We start from the raw sequence: 25,352 nt of genomic DNA on the forward strand, positions 1-25,352 counted from the left end.
CCTTTAGGGAAGGAAATCTGCCGCCCTTACCCGGTCTGGCCGATTATATGTGACTCTAGACCCACAGCATTGTGGTTGACTCTTAGTTGCCCTCTGAAATGGCCCAGCGAATCACTCAGTTGTATCAATCACATCACAGACTCCAATGGTTCAAGAAGGCGGGTCACAACCACCTTCTCGAGGACAATGGAGGATGGCAATAAATGCTTTGAATGAATAAAAAATTCTAAGATGACTGCATTAATTTTAGTACGTTGTCTGCGCTAACGATCTATTTGCCTTTCTTAATTTTTTTTTGTAGATCGAAGCTTTGGAGAAAATTAATGAAAACCACGTCCAACAACGGGGGAAACACATGAAGTTCATGTACGATGATTATGATGAAAGTCCAACAGACGATTAAAGAAGGAATGATTTTTAAATATTTTATGCGGGCTGACCTTTGCAAGAGGGGGAAGATAAATTGGCAAGCTGGGATTCGACGGAGCTGGAAATTTGTGCAATTTAATCCGGTTTAAAATTAAAAATGAGTATCAGTAGATTTGTGTAGTCAGTATTTATTGTGACAGGAATCAGGCTGGTGTGGTGATGAAGATGCCGTAAGCTGTTGCTGTTTACCTCTCTACACCACGTATATTAATTTGTCGCGTGTTCGCTCAACTTGACTTTAAATGACATTTTGAGTGAAAGCTGTCTTTTCACATTGACAGTGTAACTGCAGATTGTTGCATATTTTACGTTGTTGCATTAAAATGGGGTCAAAGTAACACATTCACTGAAAAGCTGGTTCTTCCTCCATTTACCATCCTGTGTTCAGAGAGGTGCTGTTGGTAGTGCAGCATCTGGAGTCCAGGTGTGTCCATTTAAACTAGATTTACTGAGACTTTTGCAAATTCTGGTGGCAACAAAATGTAATTTAAAGCGAAGAGCTCACACGGCTTTACTTTTACTTAAAAAAAAAAAAAAAAAAAATTACTTGGAAGCGACTTATCGCGGGCCTCTTAATTGTAATGGTGTAGAAAGTGATTGGCAGGTTCATTGAATTATAACTCTGCACAAATTTTGTTTATACAATACATAATGAAATTCTGTTTGTAGTCAAAAGATTGCTAATGAATCTAAAAGGTAACTTTAAAAAACAGGAAGGATATTTGGGATCAAATGGGGAACTATTCATTTTGTGTTTGTAAACAGAATTAAAAAAAAAAAAGTGGTGCTTCCCTAAACTGCATCCAGAAAAAGTGTGGCGTCTAGAATGAATACTCCGAACTTGTGACAGTTGTATTGTATGTCTTAATACATCCCATCAGAATCTGGTAGGACCAGTACACACCAATTCAGCCTTCGTGCTGATCTGTCCGAGGTGCTTCGATAAGACCTTTCTGCCAAATAGTATCGGTAAGCAGCCATTCCCAAACAGCCCTTTCAAAACTGATAAATGTGATTTGTCACTTGGGTGTCCAGAGAGTTAACCACAACCATTCATCTAAAGACTTGAGCAAAACGCGAGCGTAGAACTGAGCTGAGCATTTCTACATTATAAATAATGCAAAGCAATGTGCCCGGATTGCTTTTATTAGCCTCCACTCACCCATCCCACAAAAGCACTGCATCCCTTTAAAAACAATTAAGAACATAAGAAATGGGAGTTGGCCATTTGGCCCCTCGAGCCTGCTCCGCCATTCAGTGAGATCATGGCTGATCTTTGACCTCAACTCCACTTTCCTGTCCGATTTCCATATCCCCCGATTCCCTTAGTGCCCAAAAATCTATCGATCTCTGTCTTGAATATACTCAACGACAGCCTCCACAGCCCTCGAGTAGAGAATTCTAAAGATTCACCACCCTCTGAGTGAAGAAATTCCTCCTCATCTCAGTCCTCAATGGCCGACCCCTTATCCTGAGACTGTGACCCCTGGTTCTAGACTCCCCAGTCAGGGGAAACAACCTCCCTGCATCTACCCTGTCATAGAAACATAGAAGATAGGAGCAGGAGGAGGCCATTCGGCCCTTCGAGCCTGCTCCGCCATTCAATGAGATCATGGCTGATCATCCAAATTCAGTACCCTGTCCCTGCCTTCTCCCCTGTAAGAATTTTATGTTTCAGTGAGATCATCTCTCATTCTTCTGACCTCCATAGAATAAATGCCCAATTGCTGTCTCAAAATCCTGGAACTCCCTCCCTAACAGCACTGTGGGAGCACCTTCACCACACGGACTGCAGCGGTTCAAGAAGGCGGCTCAACACCGCCTTCTCGAGGGCAACTAGGGATTGGCAATAAATGCCGGCCTTGCCAGCGACGCCCACATCCCAGGAATGATTTTTTAAAATCTACTCAATTAAATGTAATCAATGTACACACATAGAAAGTGTGTATAATGTATACAAGTAAGCATTATAAAGACATTGAGTATATGCAAGACAGAGATTGATAGATTTTTGAATATTAAGGGATATGGGGATCAGGAGGGAAAGTGGAGTTGAGGTTGAGGATCAGCCATGATCCTATTGAATGGCGGAGGAGGCTCGAGGGGCCGTATGGCCGATTCCTGCTCCTATTTCTTATGTTCTTATAAATGTCCAATCCTCAAGCCCATAAGAATCAGGAATCTTTTCAACTGATTAATTCTTCTGTGTTTAAAACGATGACGACTTTCTTGGTATTTGCACTGCTTGGTGCATGAAATAAATCGAGACTCCTTATACCAGAGTTCAAATAGGAGCCCCCGAGAATGGCATGGGAGCGTACCTGTTTGACAAACACACATTAAGAGAATGCCTCCCTAGCCTTCAGCATTCAATTAATCTCAACATAATGTTGAGGGACAATCAACTTAAATATGAAGTATGGTTAAGTGTGTTAGGCAAAGGATGTGTCACAGGTACTACAGTAATTGATATATACCATCACAATGCTCCAGATTGTGATCAGTACTTTCCCTGGGAGAAGTAGTTCCTTGACGAGGGACACTGCTGCGCTGTATGTGATTTCTGCTTAAGAATTGATCTTCAGGGTAACTTCCTGGTAAGTAGAATACTTGTCAGCTGTGACTCAGTGGGCAGCACCCTCACCTCTGAGTCAGAAGGTTGTGGTTTCAAGTCCCACTCCAGAGACTTGAGCACAAAAATCCAGGCTGACACTCCAGTGCAGTGCTGAGGGAGCGCTGCACTACCGGAGGGGCAGTACTGAGGGAGTTCTGCACTGTCGGAGGTGGCAGTACTGAGGGAGTTCTGCACTGTCGGAGGTGGCAGTACTGTGGGAGCGCTGCACTGTCGGAAGGGCAGTACTGAGGGAGCGGCGCACTGTCGGAGGTGGCAGTACTGAGGGAGCGGCGCACTGTCGGAGGTGGCAGTACTGAGGGAGCGCCACACTGAGGGGCAGTACTGAGGGATTGCTGCACTGTCGGAGGTGCTGTCTTTCAAATGAGACATTAAACCGAGGCCCCGTCTGCTCGCTGGTGGATGTAAAAGATCCCATGGCACTATTTCAAAGAGGAGATGGGGAGTTTTTGCCGGTGTCCAGGACAATATTTATCCCTCAATCAACATCACTAAAACAGATTATCTGGTCATTATCACATTGCTGTTTGTGGGAGCTTGCTGTGTGCAAATTGGCTGCCACGTTTCCTACATTACAGCAGTGACTACACTTCAAAAAGTACTTTACTGCCTGTCCGGTGGTCGTGCAAGTCCTTTTATTAGTAAATCAAAGAATTGTTAGAATTTCTTCTTCAATTTCCCAGTAACTGGAATCACTGAACTTTTAAAGTGATTTTTTTTTTTTTTAAACCTAGAATGATACAGCACAGAAGGAGGCCATTCAGCCCATCGTGCCTATGCCGACTCTTTGAAAGAGCTCTCCAATTAGTCCCACTCCCCCCTGCTCTTTCCCCACAGCTCTGCAAATTTGTCCTTTTCAAGTATTTATCCAATTCTCCTTTGAAAGTTACTATTGAATCTGCTTCCACCGCCCTTTCAGGCAGCGCGTTCCAGATCACCACGTGGCCATGAACAATGAGTGACCGAGGTACTGGCAGATAAGAGGCAGCAATTTGACATTGACAGAATTTGACGGTTACAAAAGGTTTCGCCAGCTCACTTCACATCCAAGGTTTTCTTTTTGCAAGTGCCAATTATAGCTTAAAGCTTTAGATTGTACACGGTAATTTGATGCTGGGTCTGGTATTCAGAATGTATGACATTATAACACTGACTACACTTCCAAAAAAAAAAAGTACTTAATTTGGTTGTGAAGCACTTTGGGATGTTCTGAGGCTGCTTACTTTCTATGTGGTCTGTACAAGAAAAAATTCCTAAACTTATTGGAAACGGGGAATAAGGGTTTTAAAAATCCCAGCACGATTCCAGCATGGATTTGTGATCATCTGCATTTACTACAGCTAATACATAGTCTACCTCCACCTCCGTAACATCGCCCGACTCCGCCTGTGCCTCAGCTCATCTACTGCTGAAACCCTCATACGTGCCTTTGTCACTAGACGTGACTATTCCAACGCACTCCTGGCCGGCCTCCCACTTTGCCCCTCCGTAAACTTGAGCTCAGCCTTAACTCTGCTGTCTCGTGTCCTAACTCGCACCGAGTCCCGTTCACCCATCACCCCTGTGCTTGCTGCCCTACATTGGCTCCCGATTTTAAAATTCACATTCTTGAGTTCAAATCCCTCCATGCCCTCGCCCACCCCCACCTATCTCTGTAAGCTCCTCCAGAAACATAGAAGATAGGAGCAGGAGTAGGCCATTCGGCCCCTCGAGCCTGCTCCGCCATTCAATGCGATCATGGCTGATCATCCAAACTCAGTACCCTGTCCCTGCCTTCTCCCCATATCCCTTGATCCCTTTAGCCGTAAGAAATATATCCAACTCCTTCTTGAATATATTTCAGCCCTACAAAGCACCGAGATCTCTGCGCTCCTCTAATTCTGGCCTCTTGTGCATCCCTGGATTTCTTCGCTCCACCATTGGCGGCCTTCAGCTGCCTAGGCCCTAAGCTCCCTCCTTAAACCTTTCCGCCTCTCTACCTCTCCTTTAAGATGCTCCTTAAAACCTCCCTCTTTGACCAAGCTTTTGCTCACCTGTCCTAATATCTCCTTTTGTGGCTCGGTGTCAAATCTTGACTGATTACACTCCTGTGAAGCACCTTGGGACGTTTTACTATGTTAAAGGCACTATATAAATGGAAGTTGTTGTATATTTGGCACCAATCCCACTTGTATTTAAATGGTGCCTTTAATGTAAATAATGTTCAAATAGCTGTAGGGGAAACAAGATTGCAATGTTCCAGGATATTAGAAACATTAAAGCAAAGATGAAGACTGAGATATGACTGGACGGAATGCTCTCCATGCTAGAATTGAGCCCCAGCTGAGCATGATGTAGATAATGAATGCAATATCCAGCACATAACCTTCATAAATCATACATTTCCCACATTATAACAGTGACTACACTTCAAAAGTACTTAACTCGGCTGTAAAGTGCTTTGGGCTGTCCTGAGGTTGTGAAAGGTGCTTTATTAATGCAAGTTCTTTAAATACAAAGATTAAGTTTCTTTAAATACAAATATTATGTATTCATATAAGATTATAGTCCAGGACAATCTCAGCAAGAATAAAACTCAACTGTTAGGCATAAGCTTTAATAAATGTTAGACTCTATTCTAAAAGTATTTTCCAATTACAATGGGTTATAGCAATGCTGTCATGGTACGCAAGGAACCATCTTCATACCCAAGTCTCCCAACTAGCAACAGAACATAAGAAATAGGAGCAGGGGTCGGCCATTTGGCCCTTCGAGCCTGCTCCGCCATTCAACAAGATCATGGCTGATCTTCTACCTCAACTCCACTTTCCTGCACTATGCCCATATCCCTCGATTCCCTTAATATTCAAAAATCTATCGATCTCTGTCTTGAATATACTCAACGACTGAGCCTCCACAGCCCTCTGGGGTAGAGAATTCCAAAGATTCACCACCCTCTGAGTGAAGGAATATCTCCCCATCTCAGTCCTAAATGGCCGACCCATTTGGTTCTAGACTCCCCAGCCAGGGGAAAACATCCTCCCTGCATCTACCCTGTCAAGCCCTGTAAGAATTTTGTATGTTTCAATGAGATCACTTCTCATCCTTCTAAACTCTAGAGAATATAGGCCTAGTCTATTCAATCTCTCTTCATAGGACAATCCCCCCATCCCAGGAACCAGTCTGGTGAACCTTTGTTCCACTCCCTCTATGGCAAGTATATCCTTCCTTAGGTAAGGAGACCAAAACTGTACACAATACTCCAGGTGTGGTCTCACCAGGGCCCTATATAATTGCAGTAAGACGACTTTACTCTTATAGTTCAGTGTGTCACAGAAACAGCTCTATTTTCACTTCAGACTGGGAGCGGAACCAGTTTTGGATGAGACTGTCACTATTACCCAGGAGAACGCAGCTGCATATTCACCAGTAGAATAGTTGCTCTGCTGGGAGACTGCCTTTGACGAGTAACCTGGTACCACTGGTTCACTCTTAAATCTGCCTCTGCTGTCTTGCTTGCAATTGAGGAGTGGGAGTAGGGGTGAGGGTGGGGGGCAGCTAATTGAGGGTCCTGAACACACTGGCCAATAGTCAAGTACAGAAGTTGTCCAAAAATGTCAAGGTGGCTCAATGGGATGAAGTTCAGGAGCAAAGACTGACAACATAGAAACATAGAAGATAGGAGCAGGAGTAGGCCATTCGGCCCCTCGAGCCTGCTCCGCCATTCAATGAGATCATGGCTGATCATCCAAGTTCAGTACCCTGTCCCTGCCTTCTCCCCATATCCCTTGATCCCTTTAGCCTTAAGAAATATATCTAACTCCTTCTTGAATATATTTAATGAATTGGCCTCCACTGCCTTCTGTGGTAGAGAATTCCACAGGTTCATCACTGGGTGAAGAAATTCCTCCTCATCTCTGTCCTAAATGGCTTATCCCTTATCCTTAGACTGTGACCCCTGGTTCTGGACTCCCCCGCCATCGGGAACATCCTTCCTGCATCTAGTCTGTCTAGTCCTGTTAGAATTTTATAAGTTTCAATGAGATCCCCTCTCATTCTTCTAAACTCCAGCGAGTATAAGCCCAATTGACCCAATCTCTCCTCATACATCATTCCTGCCATCCCAGGTATCAGTCTGGTGAATCTTCGCTGCACTCCATGGCAAGAACATCCTTCCTCAGATAAGGCGACCAAAACTGCACACAATACTCAAGGTGTGGTCTCACCAAGGCCCTGCACAACTGCAGCAAGACATCCTTGTTCCTGTACTCGAACCCTCTCGCTATGAAGGCCAACATACCATTTGCCTTCTTAACCGCCTGCTGCACCTGCATATCAACCAGCACAGTTAAGACTCCACATCGCATTGAAAGTGATTTAAGTTTTTGGGTTTCAATGTTTACAAGCTGGTGCGGATAAGCTTAATTTTAGTGGCACATTAATTAGCTGCCTTCTAGAATTCCTCTTAATGTTGGCAGCAGAGTATTTTGGTGTTAACTATTATAATCTAACCAAGCACATGTATAAGTACGTGTGATATCATAGTATGTTTAATCCAAGTCTTTCTTTTTTTCTTATCATAGAACCATACAGCACAGAAGGAGGCCATTCGGCCCATTGTGCTTGTGCTATCATTTTGAAAGAGCTATCTTTCAAAGAAAGGTGTTCAAAATCATGAGGGGTCTGGACAGAGTAGATGGAGAGAAACTGTTCCCATTGGCGGAAGGGTCGAGAACCAGAGGACACAGATTTAAGGTGGCTGGCAGAAGAACCAAAGGCGACATGAGGAAAATCTTTTTTTTACGCAGCGAGTGGCTAGGAGTACCAATAAGCAGGTGAGCGGGAGAAAGCGCGCGGACCCGAGTGATCAGCCATGATCGCATTGAATGGCGGAGCAGGCTCGAGGGGCCGAATGGCCTACTCCTGCTCCTATCTTCTATGCTTCTATGATCTGGAATGCACTGCCTGAAAGGGTGGTGGAGGCAGACTCAATTGCAGCTTTCAAAAAGGGAATTGGATAAGTAACTGAAAGAAAAAAGATTTGCAGGGCTGCGGGGAAAGGGCGGGGGAGCGGGACTAGCTGAAGTGCTCTTGCAGAGAGCCGGCACAGGCTCGACGGGCCGAATGGCCTCCTTCTGCACTGTAACCATTCCGCGATTCTATCCAATTAGTCCCATAGCCCTGCAAAGAAGTTCTAAGTATTACTTTTACAAGCAGAAAAGAAATTACACCCGACAACTTGAACCTTGGGCTCGCTTCCCACAGCCAAGGTTTGCATGAAGCCCAGAAAGTCAAGCCAGTGCTGCGCGTGCGCAGTGTGGCAGGGGCGGTGCGCCAACAGCCCGCGCCTGCGCAGTGCGCCATCAGGCCGCGCCTGCGCAGTGCGCCATCAGGCCGCGCGTGCGCAGTGCGCCAGCAGTCTGCCGGTTGTCAACAAAGCCGGTGGCGGGCAGTCGCTGACTGAGTGAGGGAGCGATGGCGGTGGTGGGGCATTACTTGGAGCTGTGCGACAGTCCCGTGCAGTTCGAGAAAGTCTCTGCCGTCAACAATGTCTTTTTCGACGAGGCCAATAAGCAGGTGAGCGGGAGAAAGCTGCGCGGAGCCGAGTGAGAGAAACCGAGCGCAAGGCCCCGACACCGCCACCACCTTAACAATGAGTCCTCCGGTGACTGATGAGTCCAATGCGGGACCGACGGCCTCTGTCACAGGTGGGGCAGACGGTAGTTGAAGGGGCGGGTGGGGTGCTTGGGTTGACGTGCGCTCCCGGCGAAGAGACTCGAGGTGTTCGGCGCCTTCCCGGATGCTTCTCCTCCACTTTGTGCGGTCTTGGGCCAGGGATTCCCAGGTGTCGGTGGGGATGTTACACTTTTTCAAGGCGGCTTTGAGGATGTCCTTGAAGCGTTTCCTCTGCCCACCTGGCGCTCTCTTGCCGTGTTGGAGCTCCGAGTAGAGCGCTTGTTTTGGGAGTCTCGTATCGGGCATGTGGATGATGTGACCCGTCCATCGGAGCTGATCGAGCGTGGTCAGAGCTTCGATGCTGGGGATGTTGGCCTGAGCAAGAACACTGACGTTGGTGCCAATGGATTTGCAGGATCTTGCGGAGGCAGCGTTGGTGGTACCTCTCCAGTGCTTTGAGGTGCCTGCTGTACACGGTCCATGTCTCTGAGGCATACAGCAGGGCGGGTATCGCTGCTGCTCTGTAGACCATGAGCTTAGTGCCAGGTTTGAGGTCCTGGTCTTCAAACACTCTCTTCCTCAGGCGACCGAAGGCTGCACTGGCACACTGAAGGCGGTGTTGGACTTTGTCGTCGTCGACGTCTGCCCTTGTTGACAGTAGGCTCCCGAGGTATGGAAAGTGTTCCACGTTGTCCAAGGCCTTGTCGTGGATTTTGATAATCGGGGGGCAGTACTGTGTGGCGGGTGCAGGTTGGTAGAGGACCTTTTGTCTTACAGATGTTTAGTGTAAGGCCCATGCTCTCGTACGCTTCGGTGAAGATGTTGACTGGTTTGGAGTTCGACCTCCGAGTGTGTGTAGATGCAAGCATCGTCTGCATACTGTAATTTGATGATAGAGGATGGGACAACCTTGGATCTGGCCTGGAGGCGACGTAGGTTGAACAGTTTCCCGTTTGTTCTGTAGATTAGTTCCACTCCAGCAGGGAGCTTACTGAGGGTGAGATGGAACATTGCAGCAAGGAAGATCGAGAAGAGCGTTGGTGCGATGACACAGCCTTGCTTGACCCCAGTCCGTATGTTAATTGGGTCTGTGGTGGATCCGTTGGTCAGGATCACCGCTTGTATGTCATGAAGCAGGCGGAGGATGGTGACAAACTTTCGAGGGCAGCCGAATTTGAGGAGGACACTCCATAATCCCTCACGGTTGACAGTGTCGAAGGCCTTTGTGAGGTCAAAGAAGGCCATGTACAGCGGTTGGTGCTGTTCCCTGCATTTCTCTTGTAATTGACGTGCGGTGAAGATCATGTCCATTGTGCCCCTTAGTGGGCGGAATCCGCATTGCGACTCTGGGAGGAGCTCTTCAGCCACTGGGAGAAGGCGATTGAGGAGGATTCTTGCGATGACTTTCCTTGTGGCAGACAGTAGGGAAACTCCTCTGTTATTACCGCAATCGAACTTGTCACCTTGCTTGAAGATGGTCACGATTACGGTGTCTCTGAGATCCCCTGGCATGCTCTCCTCCTTCCAAATAAGAGAAATGAGTTCATGTATTTGCACCAATAGTGCTTCTCCGCCATGCTTTAGTGCCTCGGCGGGGATCCCATCTGCTCCTGAGGCCTTGTTGTTCTTCAGTTGTCAGATAGTCTTTTCAACCTCATCTCGCCACCAACCGCAGGGGGCGGTGCTGAGGGAGTGCCGCACTGTCGGAGGGTCAGTACCGAGGGAGCGCCGCACTGTCGGAGGGGCAGTACTGAGGGAGCGCCGCACTGTCGGAGGGTCAGTATTGAGGGAGCGCGCACTGTCGGACGTGCTGTCTTTCGGATGAGACGTTAAACCGAGGCCCCGTCTGCTCTCTCGGGTGGACGTAAAAGATCCCATGGCACTATTTCGAAGAAGAGCAGGGGGAGTTCACCCTGGTGTCCTGGCCAATATTTATCCCTCAACCAATGTCACAAAACCAGATTATCTGGTCATTTATCTTGGGGAGTTAAGTTGGCTGATTCCAGTCCAGGCAGCAGCAACATCCTTGTAATTGTACTCTGAGTCCCTCCCCTAGACATCGTGTGATGGACATGCTCAGTGACGGCTATATTTCCCCCACCCCTGTCCATGATAACTGTCTAAACTTGCACATAGAGTGACTGCGCAGGCCCTTAAGTTATAAAGCATGAGAAAGACTTGCATTTAAACCGTGCTTTTCACAACCTCGGGATGTTCCAGTGAAGCACTTTTTGGAGTGTACTCACCAATGATCCCATGAAGCTGTGCGGCTGGTGAGCCAGCTTTTAAATTGAAAAACCGGTGTGTGCGCAGACTTCTGAATGGGCCGCACAGCCCGTTAAAGGGGCCACGCGACCCAAAAAATAATTATGGGGAACATTGGTACTCACTGTTGTAATGTAGGAAACACGGCAGCCAGCTTGCGCACAGCAAGCTCCCACAAACCAGATAATCTGTTTTAGTGATGTTGGTTGAGGGATAAATATTGGCCCCAGGACACCGGGGAGAACTCCCCTGCTCTTCTTCGAAATAGTGGCCACGGGATCTTTTTCATTCACCTGAGAGCGCAGATTGGGCTTCCGTTTAACGTCTCATCCGAAAGACGGCACCTCCGGCATGCAGCACTCCCTCAGGACTGCACTGGGAGCGTCAGCCTCGGTTATGGGCTCAAGTCTCTGGAGTGGGACTGGAACCCACAACCTTCTGACTCGGAGGCGAGGGTGCTGCCCACTGAGCCATGGCTGACACCGGTATGATTCTGTAGCTTTTTACTCGAGAACATGTCGGCTTGATTGAAGTATTTAAAATGATGAAGGGTCTAGACTGTCCATGTGGATGGATGATTTCAATTAGATAGGTTTGGGAGAATTAGGAGACATGCAGCACAAACTCTACACTTTTCCAGAATATGAAGACCCAGCTCTCTCAGCCTATTATGATAACTAAGTTTTTAAACTACTCATTAATCTGGTCGCCCTCCTCTGGACCTTTTCCTGGGCCAATAACGGTGCTGTTGTGAGGTTAGACAAAGATTTCTTATGGTCGAGATACTACAACAACAACAACAACAACAACTTGTATTTATATAGCGTCTTTAACATAGTAAAACGTCCCAAGGAGTTGCACAGGAGTATTTTAAGACAAAAAATTTGACACTGATCCACAAGGATAAATTCGGGCAGGTGACCAAAAGCTTGGTCAATGAAGTAGGTTTTAAGGAGCGTCTTCAAGGAGGAGAGAGAGGTAGACTTAATGCACATAGAAAGTCTTCCTATATAAAATCATGGTGTGGAGATGCCAGAGTTGGACTAGGGTGGAGAAATGTAAGAAGTCACACAACACCAGGTTATAGTCCAACAGTTTTATTTGAAATCACAAGCTTTCGGAGCGCTGCTCCTTCGTCAGGTGAAGTGGAGAGATGACGAAGGAGCAGCGCTCCGAAAGCTTGTGATTTCAAATAAAACTGTTGGACTATAACCTGGTGTTGTGTGACTTCTTACATATATAAAATCAGAAAATGCTGGAAACACTCAGCAGGTCAGGCAGCATCAGTTTCCCCTGGCTGGAGAGAATGACGAAGGGTCACTGACCTGAAACGTTAACTCTGTTTCTCTCTCCACAGGTGCTGCTTGACCTGCTGAGCGTTTCCAGCATTTTTTGTTTTTTATTTCAATTTCCAGCATCCTCAGTATTTTGCCTGTGCAGAAAGCCTTCCTCCTTTTTTGAGGGAGATTTACTCTGGTAGATGTTCACCAGACTGGTTCCTGGGATGGGGGGATTGTCCTATGAGGAGAGATTGAGTAGACTAGGCCTATATTCTCTAGAGTTTAGAAGAATGAGAGGTGATCTCATTGAAACATACAAAATTCTTACTGGGCTTGACAGGGGAGATGCAGGGAGGATGTTACCCCTGGCTGGGGAGTCTAGAACCAGGGGTCACAGTCTCAGAATAAGGGGTCGGCCATTTAGGACTGAGAGGAGAAATTTCTTCACTCAGAGGGTGGTGAATCTTTGGAATTCTCTACCCCGGAGGGCTGTGGAGGCTCAGTCGTTGAGTATATTCAAGACAGAGATCGATAGATTTGTGGATACTGAGGGAATCGAGGGATATGGGGATAGTGTGGGGAAGTGGAGTTGAGGTGGAAGATCAGCCATGATCTTATTGAATGGCGGAGCAGGCTGGAGGGGCCGAATGGCCTACTCCTGCTCCTATTTCTTATGTTCTCTGCATCTGACGTCAGTGTAGCTGACCTGGGAATGCGAGGTGCTGACAGTGGGTGATCGATCCATTCCCTAGTGGTGATGAGTGCATGCAGATGCTAAAAGCAAAATTCATTTATAAATTCTCCCAGTTGTAGAACATGTATCCCTTGCAGTACCTGATGGCAGACTTTCAGCCCTGAGGATACATTCGTTGATGAGATAACAGATGACATTGTAGGCTTCCGAAGAACACCCCTTCCTGCTTCCTGATCTTGCCCCATATGCAGTGCTCCACCTTTTTGTTTCCTGTTACCAGTAGAAGCTGCTGAACTGATTCAGTGTTTATTTTTAATCATTCTCGGGATGTGGGCGTGGCCGCCATTTATTGCCCATCCCTCGTTGTCCTTGAGAAGGTGGTGGTGAGCCGCCTTCTTGAACCGCTGCAGTCCGTGTGGTGAAGGTGCTCCCACAGTGCTGTTAGGGAGGGAGTTCCAGGATTTTGACCCAGCGACGATGAAGGAACGGCCAAGTTGGGACGCTGTGTGACTTGGAGGGGAGCTTTGAGTTAACGATGTTCCCATGCTGCCCTTGTGTCTCAAAGACTGAGTCTGAGCAGGCCAGCTACAGGAAGCCAACAACCAAGAGAGACTCTGACCCTTTTCCCAGCTTATGGTGAAGTCGCTAGTGTGTTCTCTCTTTTTCCCCCCCCCCCCCCCCCCCCCCACTGCACATTAGACGCGGTGCCCACCTCTAACCTGCTCAACCATGAGTCCTGATGCTACCGTTTCTACCTGCTGCTGCCTCTAACATGGCCACTCGCCTGAGTACCGCTGCTGCTGCCACTCACCACCCAAGGGACAGAGACAATGAAAAACAGAACAGTAAGAAAAGCAAAACACAAGTGAAGGAGCAGAGATGGGGGTGAGTTGCTAGCAAAAGAGACAAGTGAATGCAGGGAAACCGTGAATATGAAAAGAAACAAGTGAATCCAGACTCGACTATTCCAACACTCTCCTGGCCAACCTCCCATCGTCCACCCTCCCTAAACTTCAGCTCATCCAAAACTCTGCTGCCTATATCCTAACTCGTACCAAGTCCCCTTCACCCACCACCCCTGTGCTCGCTGACCCGTGTCCTAACTCGCACCAAGTCTCCTTCACCCACCACCCCTGTGCTCGCTGACCCGTGTCCTAACTCGCACCAAGTCCCCTTCACCCACCACCCCTGTGCTCACTGCCCCGTGTCCTAACTCGTACCAAGTCCCCTTCACCCACCACCCCTGTGCTCGCTGACCTACATTGGCTCCCGGTCCAGCAACGACTCGATTTTAAAATTCTCATCTTTGTTTTCAAATCCCTCCATGGCCTCGCCCCTCCCTATCTCTGTAATCTCCTCCAACCCTCGGAGATCTCTGCGCTCCTCCAATTCTGGCCTCTTGCGTATCCCTGATTATAATCGTTCCACCATTGGTGGCGTGTCTTCAGCTGCTGAGGCCCTAAACTCTGGAATTCCCTCCCTAAACCTGTCTGCCTCTCTATCTCTCCTCCTTTACGATGCTCCTTAAAACCAACCTCTTTTCCACCCTTCCTAATATGTATTATGTTAAAGGTGCTATATAAATACAAGTTGTTGTTGTGAAAAGAGGGAGAGACTGAGGTGAAGGCAGAGAGAGAGCAATGTAGGGTACATTTACAGTCGAACCGTATCACGGGGGTTGCTATGTATGCACGTTGGTGTTGGTGTAAATGCATCATTAATTGGCACAGTCCACTCACTTGTTGCATCACAAGGATCTGTCCTGTAAAAAGTTGAACACTCTTGCACGACTGCGTGCGACATTTTTATATTCTCACATCTGCGATCCTGTTGCCTCTGAGTGCAATTGTCAGTGAGCAGCCAATTAGGGTGCAGTGTTGTGCTGTTGAATTGTTTGAAGGTCGAGAGCTGGAGCGACAGTTTGATGGTCGAGAGCTGGAGAGACAGTTTGAAGGTCGAGAGCTGGAGAGAGTTTGAAGGTCGAGAGCTGGAGAGACAGTTTGAAGGTCGAGAGCTGGAGAGACAGTTTGAAGGTCGAGAGCTGGAGAGACAGTTTGAAGGTCGAGAGCTGGAGAGACAGTTTGAAGGTCGAGAGCTGGAGAGACAGTTTGAAGGTCGAGAGCTGGAGAGACAGTTTGAAGGTCGAGAGCTGGAGAGACAGTTTGAAGGTCGAGAGCTGGAGAGACAGTTTGAAGGTCGAGAGCTGGAGAGACAGTTTGAAGGTCGAGAGCTGGAGAGACAGTTTGAAGGTCGAGAGCTGGAGAGACAGTTTGAAGGTCGAGAGCTGGAGAGACAGTTTGAAGGTCGAGAGCTGGAGAGACAGTTTGAAGGTCGAGAGCTGGAGAGACAGTTTGAAGGTCGAGAGCTGGAGAGACAGTTTGAAGGTCGAGAGCTGGAGAGACAGTTTGAAGGTCGAGAGCTGGAGAGACAGTTTGAAGGTCGAGAGCTGGAGAGACAGTTTGAAGGTCGAGAGCTGGAGAGACAGTTTGAAGGTCGAGAGCTGGAGAGACAGTTTGAAGGTCGAGAGCTGGAGAGACAGTTTGAAGGTCGAGAGCTGGAGAGACAGTTTGAAGGTCGAGAGCTGGAGAGACAGTTTGAAGGTCGAGAGCTGGAGAGACAGTTTGAAGGTCGAGAGCTGGAGAGACAGTTTGAAGGTCGAGAGCTGGAGAGACAGTTTGAAGGTCGAGAGCTGGAGAGACAGTTTGAAGGTCGAGAGCTGGAGAGACAGTTTGAAGGTCGAGAGCTGGAGAGACAGTTTGAAGGTCGAGAGCTGGAGAGACAGTTTGAAGGTCGAGAGCTGGAGAGGAACCCGGTTACCAGGATGCCAAGTTGGACAGCCAGGGGTAATGTGCAGGCCAGGTGTGTGGAAGAAACCGAGGGGAAACATCAAGGAAAAACTCAGAGGAAACATCGAGAAAGACAGAGGAAACATCGAGAGAGAGAGGGGAAACATCGAGAGAGACCAAGATGGAAACATCGAGAAAGACTGAGGGGGCACTTTATTTATTTAAGTTTATTAATTAATTAATTTTATTTAATTATAAGTTGTGAGTTCCTCACGATGCTCTCCCAGTGCGGCCACCCTGTAACCAGAGATTATTCTAGAAGCCTGGGTAGAAATATCAATGTAATTACTGTAGAAATTACTTTTTTTACATTATTGCTTGTTCATTTTATGTGCTGTCTTTTTATGTCTTTTATTTATTTTATGTCTGCTTTATTTATATTTAAAGTATGTATGCGTGTATATGTCGGTGTGTGTTTTTTTGTGATGGCGCCGATGAAGATGGCTGCCGTCCTTGCGAGCTCCGTGCGTACCAGGCAGCTCAGTGTTCTTGCTGCTTGGTGCTCTCGGCTTGTCAAGAAAAAAGCATTTCACTGACTAGATTACACTTCTTGTATTTAGTTATGTGACCAATAAAATTGAAATTGAAATTGAAATTGCATCCACTTGGAATTGGCTGAGCTCGTCCAAACTCATTTCACACAGGACTATTGCAGTTAAGAGTGAGCCAGGACCTTCCTGTCCCATCAGTATGGAAATATCAATTGCTGGGCAGGGCACAATTAATGTACTGCTAACGACTACTTCTCAGAAAGCAGGGATAATACAACTGTCAACACAATTATCAAACGCAAACATAACTTGATTTTGTAATTAGTGTCACAGCTTCAGCTGCATTCAATTTAGTGCCTACCTTGCCTCAGTGGGCAGCACTCCCACCTCTGAGTCACAGGGTCATGTGTCAAGTCCCGCTCCAAAGACTTGAGCACGTAATCCAGGCTGACACATCAGTGTAGTACCGAGGGAGCGCCGCACTATCGGAGGGGCAGTACTGAGGGAGCGCTTCCCTGTCGGAGGGGCAGTACTGAGGAAGCGCTTCCCTGTCGGAGGGGCAGCACTGAAGGAGCGCCGCACTGTCGGAGGGGCAGTGTTGAGGGAGCGCTGCACTGTCGGAGGGGCAGTACTGAGGGAACGCTGCACTGTCGGAGGGACAGTGTTGAGGGAATGCTGCTCTGTTGGAGGGGCCATCTTTTGGATGAGATGTTAAACCAAGGCCCCATCTAACCTCTTATTCAACTTAAAAGATCCCATGGCACTATTTTGAAGAAGAGCAGGCGAGTTCTCCCTGGTGTCCTGGCCAATATTTATCCCTCAACCAACATCACTTAAAAAAACAGATTATCTGGTCATTATCACATTGCTGTTGGTGGGATCTTGCTGTACGTAAATTGGCAGCTGTCTTTCCTACATTATAATTGTCATTACACTTCTGAAGTACCTAATTGGATGTGAAGTGCTTTGGGACATCCTGCCATTGTGAAAGGCCCTGTAGAAATGCAAGTCTTTCAGTCTCTTCTTTCTTAGTGCAACATAAGTAAAATTCAATCTCTAGGGTTGTGTTGAAACGGATTCTTTTGCCCTCAATCTGGTTCAGTACAAACACTGAGTCGAATACTGGTTGAGTTCAACAGTTGTTTTATTCTGTTGTCCCGGGAGACTTACTCTGATACAGCACAGTTCTGACTCCAGCAGAGTCTCGACAGGTTCCACCAGAGCAAGTAGTCTTTCATACAGAGTACCACATTATTATAATAGCAAAATACTGCAGATGTTGGAAATCCGAAATAACAACAGAAAATGCTGGAAAAACTCAGCAAGTCAGGCAACATCCGTGGAGAGAAATTTGAGTTGACGTTTCGGGTTTGACCCTTCTTCAAAACTGGAGAGAAAAGGAACTAGATCGAAGGCAGGGCTGCGATCGGATAAAAGAACCAAAAGAAGTAAAAGAGATTAGAAGCTAGACGAGATGGTAATAGGCTGTGATTAGGTGTAAAGTGTACTGGCAGGGCAAAAGATAGCTGCCAGGTGTGAGAGAGAAACAAAAGGAAAGGGGGGGGGGGGGGAAAGGAAAGGAGTGGAAAAATATAAGTGAAAATGAAATAGGGGCCGAGGTTATGATCTGAAATTGTTGAACTCGATATTGAGACCGGAAGGCTGCAGACTGCCTAATCGGAAGATGAGGTGCTGTTCCTCGAGTTTACGTTGAGCTTCCGTGGAACAGTACAAGAGGCCAAGGACGGTGAGGTCCGAGTGGGAATGGAGCGGTGAATGGAGATGTAACACCTGCCCCTATACCTCCCCCCTCCCCACTGTCCAGGGCCCCAAACACCCCTTCCAGGTGAAACAGCGATTTACTTGTACTTCTCGCAATCTAGTATACTGTATTCGCTGCTCACGATGCGGTCTCCTCTACATTGGGGAGACCAAACGCAGATTGGGTGACCGCTTTGCGGAACACCTCCGTTCAGTCCGTAAGGGTGACCCCGAGCTTCCGGTCGCCTGTCATTTCAATTCACCGCTCCATTCCCACTCGGACCTCACCGTCCTTGGCCTCTTGTACTGTTCCACGGAAGCTCAACGTAAACTCGAGGAACAGCACCTCATCTTCCGATTAGGCAGTCTGCAGCCTTCCGGTCTCAATATCGAGTTCAACAATTTCAGATCATAACCTCGGCCCCTATTTCATTTTCACTTATATTTTTCCACTCCTTTCCTTTCCCCCCCCCCCCCCCTTTCCTTTTGTTTCTCTCTCACACCTGGCAGCTATCTTTTGCCCTGCCAGTACACTTTACACCTAATCACAGCCTATTACCATCTCGTCTAGCTTCTAATCTCTTTTACTTCTTTTGGTTCTTTTATTCTTTTGTCCGATCGCAGCCCTGCCTTCGATCTAGTTCCTTTTCTCTCCAGTTTTGAAGAAGGGTCAAACCCGAAACGTCAACTCAAATTTCTCTCCACGGATGTTGCCTGACTTGCTGAGTTTTTCCAGCATTTTCTGTTGTTATACCACATTATTATACTTGCTTTTGAGAAGACATTAACACATCTTACAGTCTGCACCAATCCTGAGCTGGGCACGTACACATTTAAATTGATTTCCTGGCCTGGCAGTTTGAAATAAAGAAGTCACATTTCACTGAATGAATGGTTTATAGTTTAGGAAATATGCGGGTAATGGTTTCACGATCACCTAATCAGTATGGTAATGCGTTTTCTGATCGCCTATTGTCTGTATATCCTCTGCACTCTGCCCTACACTGTTTCCACCAGCAAGGTGTGTCGTTGTGGGTGCCAGCCATATTAGCAGCCACAGATCAGTTTAGCTTTTCCCGAGTTAACATGATCATCTCTTACAATATGCAAGTGACTCAGCGATGTTGACATTGCACCACCATTTTAGGCTAACAGGATCCTCCATTTTAGATTGACCGGGTCCTTGGCCATGCGAAGCGAGTTGTTACCCTATTTTTGCATTCTATATCCTCATTCCCCCCTTTTATCATTCCATGATAACCATCTAAGGTACCCAGTGATTCTTGGCTTCATCCTGCTGGTCCATCTCTATCTTATTGAATCTATTATACTCCTCCTCCATTAATTCCTTCTCAACTTGCTCCTTTACCATCTCACTCACTTCACCCTCTATATATTTAGTAATTCAATTTCTTCTTCTGATGATTTCCTTTTTTAATAGTCCATTACAGAAGTCCCATTTAGTCACGTTCCAGGATCCGAAAGCTTTAAGATTCTTGTCTTTGCACTGGAGAATATCTCTTCGGCACATTTCTTCAGTCGATTGAACGCCCCGCCCGCGAGCAGGATAACGCTCAGAAGCAGTAATAAAGTCCTCATCTTGATTCTTGGTGATCAATCAATGCTACTTATTAACTATTAATCTGGAAAACAAAGTGCTTACACAAGATCAAAAGTTAAAAACTTAAAACTAAAATTTTAAAAATTAAAAATTAAAATCGTATAATAAGTATAATAAAAGTAGGATTTCGGCAGGCCAAAACAATCCAAACACAACACCAGACCTCGTAAAACTGCAGTCACCTTTATCAAGGCCGAGCACGAGTTCTGTAGTCTCCTATCAATGGCTGATCAATTAAAATAAAATTAATGATTGTTCGTAAAATCTACTATATACTGTACTGAAATCTACTGATTATCTCCGCCCCCGCCCCCCCTTTTGATTGGTTTCTCCAATCAATTTACAGTGGTGGAAGTGCACCCATGCGCTTCTTCCCTCGACCTTAGCTGCAGTCGGGGTTGTTAGTAAGACCTGATATGGACCTTCCCACCTTGGATCTAGACTTTTACGAGTCCAGTTCTTAACCATCACATAGCAAAGTGTACACATTCAATAACCCAAAGAGCTAACTCATCAGACATGCAAGTGTGTTCCGCGGGAGTAGTCCAGAGTTTTGATAAAGGGTTATATACACATCCCGATTCTCTCCATAAATGCTTATCACTATCAGGAGCGTCCTCCTGCAACTTAATCACCTCTTGGATGGTTGGCATTAGTTTTTCCGAGGTAGACTGATTCTTTTTGGAATTTTTAGTCTGCCTCATAATTCGGGCACAATCATTTGGTGACTCCTAGAAGCAATTTTGGCTGCCTCATCAGCGCGGCGGTTTCCTATATCTACTGGGTTTTGGCCAGTGGTAGAGCATTTAATCACAGCTATCTGTGGGGAGTAAAAGGGCTTGCAAGAGGTCTGAAACTAACTGATGGTGTGAGATCGGACTGCCCGAAGAGGTTAGAAATCCTCTATTTTTCCACAATTGTCCAAAATCGTGAACTACTCCAAAGGCATATCTAGAGTCTGTATATACATTAATTCGTAATCCTTCTCCCAAAGTACAAGCTCGTATGAGTGCAAACAGTTCTCAGAAAAAAGGGATTCAAAGGCTGCTGATTCTAAGGTGACACCTTCCTGATTCACAATTGCATAACCAGAAATTCGTTTTCCCTTCTCATCAATTGAAGAACTGCCATCTGTATACATAATCACGGATTCCTTTTTGTATGTTACTCCGACTGCTTCCGTCATCGCATACTGAGATACTTGTCCTTGAAAGCCGGATAAGCTTTGAGTTTCTTTCGATTTGGGGAGATTAAGGTCTGATTGAACAGATGACATAGCGGCCCCTGTATCGACCAAAAAGGGATACCATTGATCTTGAATCTGAAGCATTAATAGGGGTTCTCGATCTGGTTGTAACATGTGGAAACGGATTGGTTTGGGAGAAATCAGTGTATGTTCCCCTTCCTCGACCTCCTTGCCAACCGCCTCTATTTCCTCGGGTCTGACCTCCCCTTCCTTGTTGTCTGGCCGGACACTCCTTACTCCAGTGGCCAGGCTGACCACAATTGAAGCATAGACCTTGTCCTTGTCCTCTGCCCCTTCCTCCTCCCCCATAATTTTGTTGTGGGGGCGCATATGGCCGGCCATAAGCAGCAGCGTCGGGTCCAGTTGGGTGATTGTAATACCCATAGTTTTGGGAGTCTACCCATCCTGGAACACAATACTGGGGTTCCATTTGATATCCTGTTAGGTCTGGCCCTACTTTTGGCTGTATGGGCACGTCCTCTCGCTTCATTACATATTCCGCCTTGACCTTAACGTGGGGTTGACTTTCTGCACTCTTACTTTCTTTCCAGTAATATTTCGCAGCTCTAGTCATTTGAGTCGGGCTGTTTTCTGCCCAGTTCATATTATTGGTTTTAATGGCTGTCGCCACAGCAGCCGGAAGACAGTTCATCAGAATGGCGCAGAATTGGGGTGAATTGGCTCCTCCTTGATAATTGGTATCCCCCGGCTGTCCCTGATAAACCTCACAGAATCTCCAAAAATTCCTCCGGTCCCTCATCTTTCTTTGGCTTAGTATCTAGGACATTAGATATATTGATAGGTTTTTGGAGTGTAGCATTGAGTGCTGCAAGCATGTGTCGCTCCCTGTCGGCTGTGAGGACATGGGCGGTCTCTAAAGCGGCATGATTGGGGCGAGTCAGGTGTTCCAAAAATCTAGTGTGTTCGGAAGGAGTTAAAACTTGTTGAATCAAAGCCCATAGATCTCGGGAGTCTGCATTGTACACCTGTATCGTGGTTCGAAGAAAGTCCACAAACCTAGCCGGCGCCTTTTTCCTGTCTGGCATACCGGTTAGGATAGCCATTATCTCATTAGGTTTCCAAGGGAAAAATACATCTATGGTGGGGTTGGCTGCGGCAGCCGCTGCATTCGGGTTTGGCATTGTTCTTACTGGCAGATTTCTGGGCGTTCGTTTTGGTTTAGTAAGGCTAATTTCGGGTTCTGAGTCGGAACTGTTTAAGGGTGAAAGGTTGTCTTCAGAATCAGTAAGGTCACTACATGAGTCAGTGTCATCTGCTTTTGCTGGTTTATTTTGTACTAATTGTCTGGGTCTACGTTTCTTCTTCTGCCAATTCAGACTAGGGGTATTCCCCGGTTTCACGTCTTTCTTGGGATTTGTTGGATCTTTCGATCGGGTTCGACAAGCAACAGGGTCTATATAAACATCAGAAATCGGCGTGATTGGGGAGTGACTTGGGACAGTAAGGGAGGGTGTCGGTGGACTGGTAACGGACGTAATAGGGATCAAGCCAGTCTGATTTGGAAGAGGTTGGTCGGGATAAATGTTATTATATTGGGGTGGCTGAGGAGGTGGCGCGGTAGGAGTTCTAATTGTCCAATTGTTTAAGTCCTCATCTGTTCTGTCTCCCTCGGTCAACCTAGGCCAACCATTGAACTACGTAGTTCATTTTTATCCTTTTTATCTGGCGCCATTTCAGATTTTGACCTTTTCTCGTGCACATTCTTTCTTAAGTATTTCAATGGGTTTAGGATTTCCTCCTTCGGTTAACTTTATTCCTAACTTAACAGCATTCTCTTGCCAGCTGGCTAATAGGGAACTGTCTTTAATTTCTTGGCAGTACTGTCGCCAGAGTCCAATTAGTTTCTTAGTCTTACTTCCCATGTTCTTTTTCCAAATCATTTCTTGAGCTTGTTTAACCGTTTCTAAACTTTTGGGACCCCCTAGTGGCCATTGTTCGCTGCCTAACTTTTTATTTAAACCCCCTGAGAGTTGTCTCAATTGTTGGGCTTTGTCCGGGTATTTGTCACATAATGTTTGTAGGGCACTGCCCTCGTCTCTCGTTGTGTCTAGGTAATTACCCATGGTTCTCTTACACTAAGGGTTCCTTTTCAGGATTCGAGTTACGTTTTACACGTGTCTCATATATTTCACGGATACCGGCACGCAAAACTAAACACTACAATACAATAAGTACAATACTTAGACTTAACAAAAACACAGTGACAATACTTAGACTTAACAAAAAACACAGTGAGTCGTCTATATTCATCAAATAGTAATTTTAGCCTCTGTCACCGCCTGGTACAGGTATTCTTAGCCTCTGTCACCACCTGGTACAGGTATTCTTAGCCTCTGTCACCACCTGGTACAGGTATTCTTAGCCTAATTATTCAAATCGTAAATTTAGCCTCTGTCACCGCCTGGTACAGGTATTCTTAGCCTAATTATTCTACTTATACGACCCTTATCTTGCACTCCCCGAGTACAAGTTGCTATAGCTCTAGAGTCCCCGACTCTCTCTTTTTACTTTCTTTCAAGTATTCTTTTTCTCTTTCTCTAAAATCACTTATCTACTTTTTAGTCCAATCGGAGCCTGAGCGGGCCAAGTGAAATACGAGGCCGGCGCTTTACCCGACTTGGATACTTATTTCCTAAGTTTACACAGTATTCGCCAGATTGACCCAGATCTCGTCGGGACACCACACAAGAATTAGCGAGTGGCAAAACTTTTATCGGACTTACGGATCAGAGGAAAACCGAAGTGGTAAATTTAAACATACTCACTCCGGGGGCCCATTTCCTCCTCTCACGTCCAAAACTAGTTCGGCTCTTAATTTCGCGAATTCTCGGTGATCGTCCGTTGAGATCCCACTTCTGACACCAAATGTTGAAACGGATTCTTTTGCCCTCAATCTGGTTCAGTACAAACACTGAGTCAAATACTGGTTGAGTTCAACAGTTGTTTTATTCTGTTGTCCCGGGAGACTTACTCTGATACAGCACAGTTCTGACTCCAGCAGAGTCTCGACAGGTTCCACCAGAGCAAGTAGTCTTTCATACAGAGTACCACATTATTATACTTGCTTTTGAGAAGACATTAACACATCTTACAGTCTGCACCAATCCTGAGCTGGGCACGTACACATTTAAATTGATTTCCTGGCCTGGCAGTTTGAAATAAAGAAGTCACATTTCACTGAATGAATGGTTTATAGTTTAGGAAATATGCGGGTAATGGTTTCACGATCACCTAATCAGTATGGTAATGTGTTTTCTGATCGCCTATTGTCTGTATATCCTCTGCACTCCGCCCTACACTGTTTCCACCAGCAAGGTGTGACGTTGTGGGTGCCAGCCATATTAGCAGCCACAGATCAGTTTAGCTTTTCCCGAGTTAACATGATCATCTCTTACAATATGCAAGTGACTCCGCGATGTCGACATTGCACCACCATTTTAGGCTAACAGGATCCTCCATTTTAGATTGACAGGGTCCTTGGCCATGCGAAGCGAGTTGTTACCCTATTTTTGCATTCTATATCCTCAGTTGCAGTTCATGTTTGCCAAAGTTAGCCTCTGCCGCATACGTAGAAAGCGAACCGGTAGAAATTATATGTTTCCAGCCCAAAGTCTATAACTTGGCTGATAGAGACATACGACCTATTGGATTAGAGAATAGATCTTGTTTTAAAAAGTACATTTTCTATTGATAGGTGTTTGCTGTTCGCTCTGGGGGAGCCACTGGTGTGGTGGTTAAAGGGCCTGATGACAAGAGCTGCGTCTCCTTCAGGTAAAGCATGTCACGAAACCAGAGTGCAGATATCTAAGATCACACGTGCTGGAGACATCAAGTAGAAATTGGAAGGACGTTTTATAAACACGTTCTCGCTCATCTTAACAAACTGGTCACAAAGACTTGATGTGGCATCATTAAAAACTAATCTTAAAAAGAACATCCTCTGGCTTTGCAAAATAATGTTGATGTGAGGTTATTCACCTTTGTTAGGCAGAATAGAAAAACAAAATATTTTTTAAATGGTGAGAAACCATTAAATGTTGGTGTTTATAGAGATTTGGGTGTCCTCGTAAAGGAAACACAGAAAGCTAGCATGCAGGTACAGCAAGCAATAAGGAAGGCAAATGGCATTACTCCAACCCCCTTGCAATAAAGGCCAAAATGCTCCAATTGTACAGGGCCTTGGTGAGACCATACCTGGAGTACTGTGCACATTTCTGGTCTCCTTATCTAAGGAAGGATATACTTGCCTTGGAGGCGGTGCAACGAAGGTTCACTAGATTGATTCCTGGGATGAGAGGGCTGTCCTATGATGAGAGATTGTGTAGAATGGGCCGATACTCTCTGGAGTTTAGAAGAATGAGAGGTGATCTCATTGAAACATACAAGATTCTGAGGGGGATTGACAGGGTAG

The 25,352-nt window shown here is 46.3% G+C and overlaps 2 protein-coding genes across 10 annotated transcripts in view; both read left to right on the forward strand.

The window, feature by feature from the left end:
- The window catches only part of riok3 (RIO kinase 3 (yeast)), a 43,110-nt gene extending 42,343 nt beyond the window's left edge, over nt 1–767 (forward strand). The window contains exon 13 of one of the 2 annotated variants that reach the window (XM_085992212.1): nt 302–767. In XM_085992212.1, coding sequence (XP_085848338.1) covers nt 302–403 — 102 coding nt within the window. In that variant the 3' untranslated portion in view covers nt 404–767. The remainder of the gene's footprint in view (nt 1–301) is intronic. The other variant, XM_085992213.1, reaches the window with a different exon arrangement.
- A 7,004-nt stretch (nt 768–7,771) lies between these two features.
- rmc1 (regulator of MON1-CCZ1) overlaps nt 7,772–25,352 on the forward strand; it is a 47,374-nt gene continuing 29,793 nt past the window's right edge. For 4 of the 8 annotated variants that reach the window (XM_085992214.1, XM_085992215.1, XM_085992218.1 and 1 more), the window contains exons 1-2: nt 8,442–8,617; nt 24,636–24,712. In XM_085992214.1, coding sequence (XP_085848340.1) covers nt 8,516–8,617; nt 24,636–24,712 — 179 coding nt within the window. In that variant the 5' untranslated portion in view covers nt 8,442–8,515. Of the gene's footprint in view, nt 7,876–8,437; nt 8,618–24,635; nt 24,713–25,352 lie in introns of those variants that run through there. The other 4 variants (XR_015078948.1, XM_085992221.1, XM_085992220.1 and 1 more) reach the window with 3 other exon arrangements.

Source organism: Somniosus microcephalus, chromosome 7 (assembly GCF_052327205.1).
Source record: "Somniosus microcephalus isolate GS21.2 chromosome 7, FLI_Smic_1.0, whole genome shotgun sequence".
In the NCBI taxonomy this organism is placed as follows: domain Eukaryota; kingdom Metazoa; phylum Chordata; class Chondrichthyes; order Squaliformes; family Somniosidae; genus Somniosus; species Somniosus microcephalus.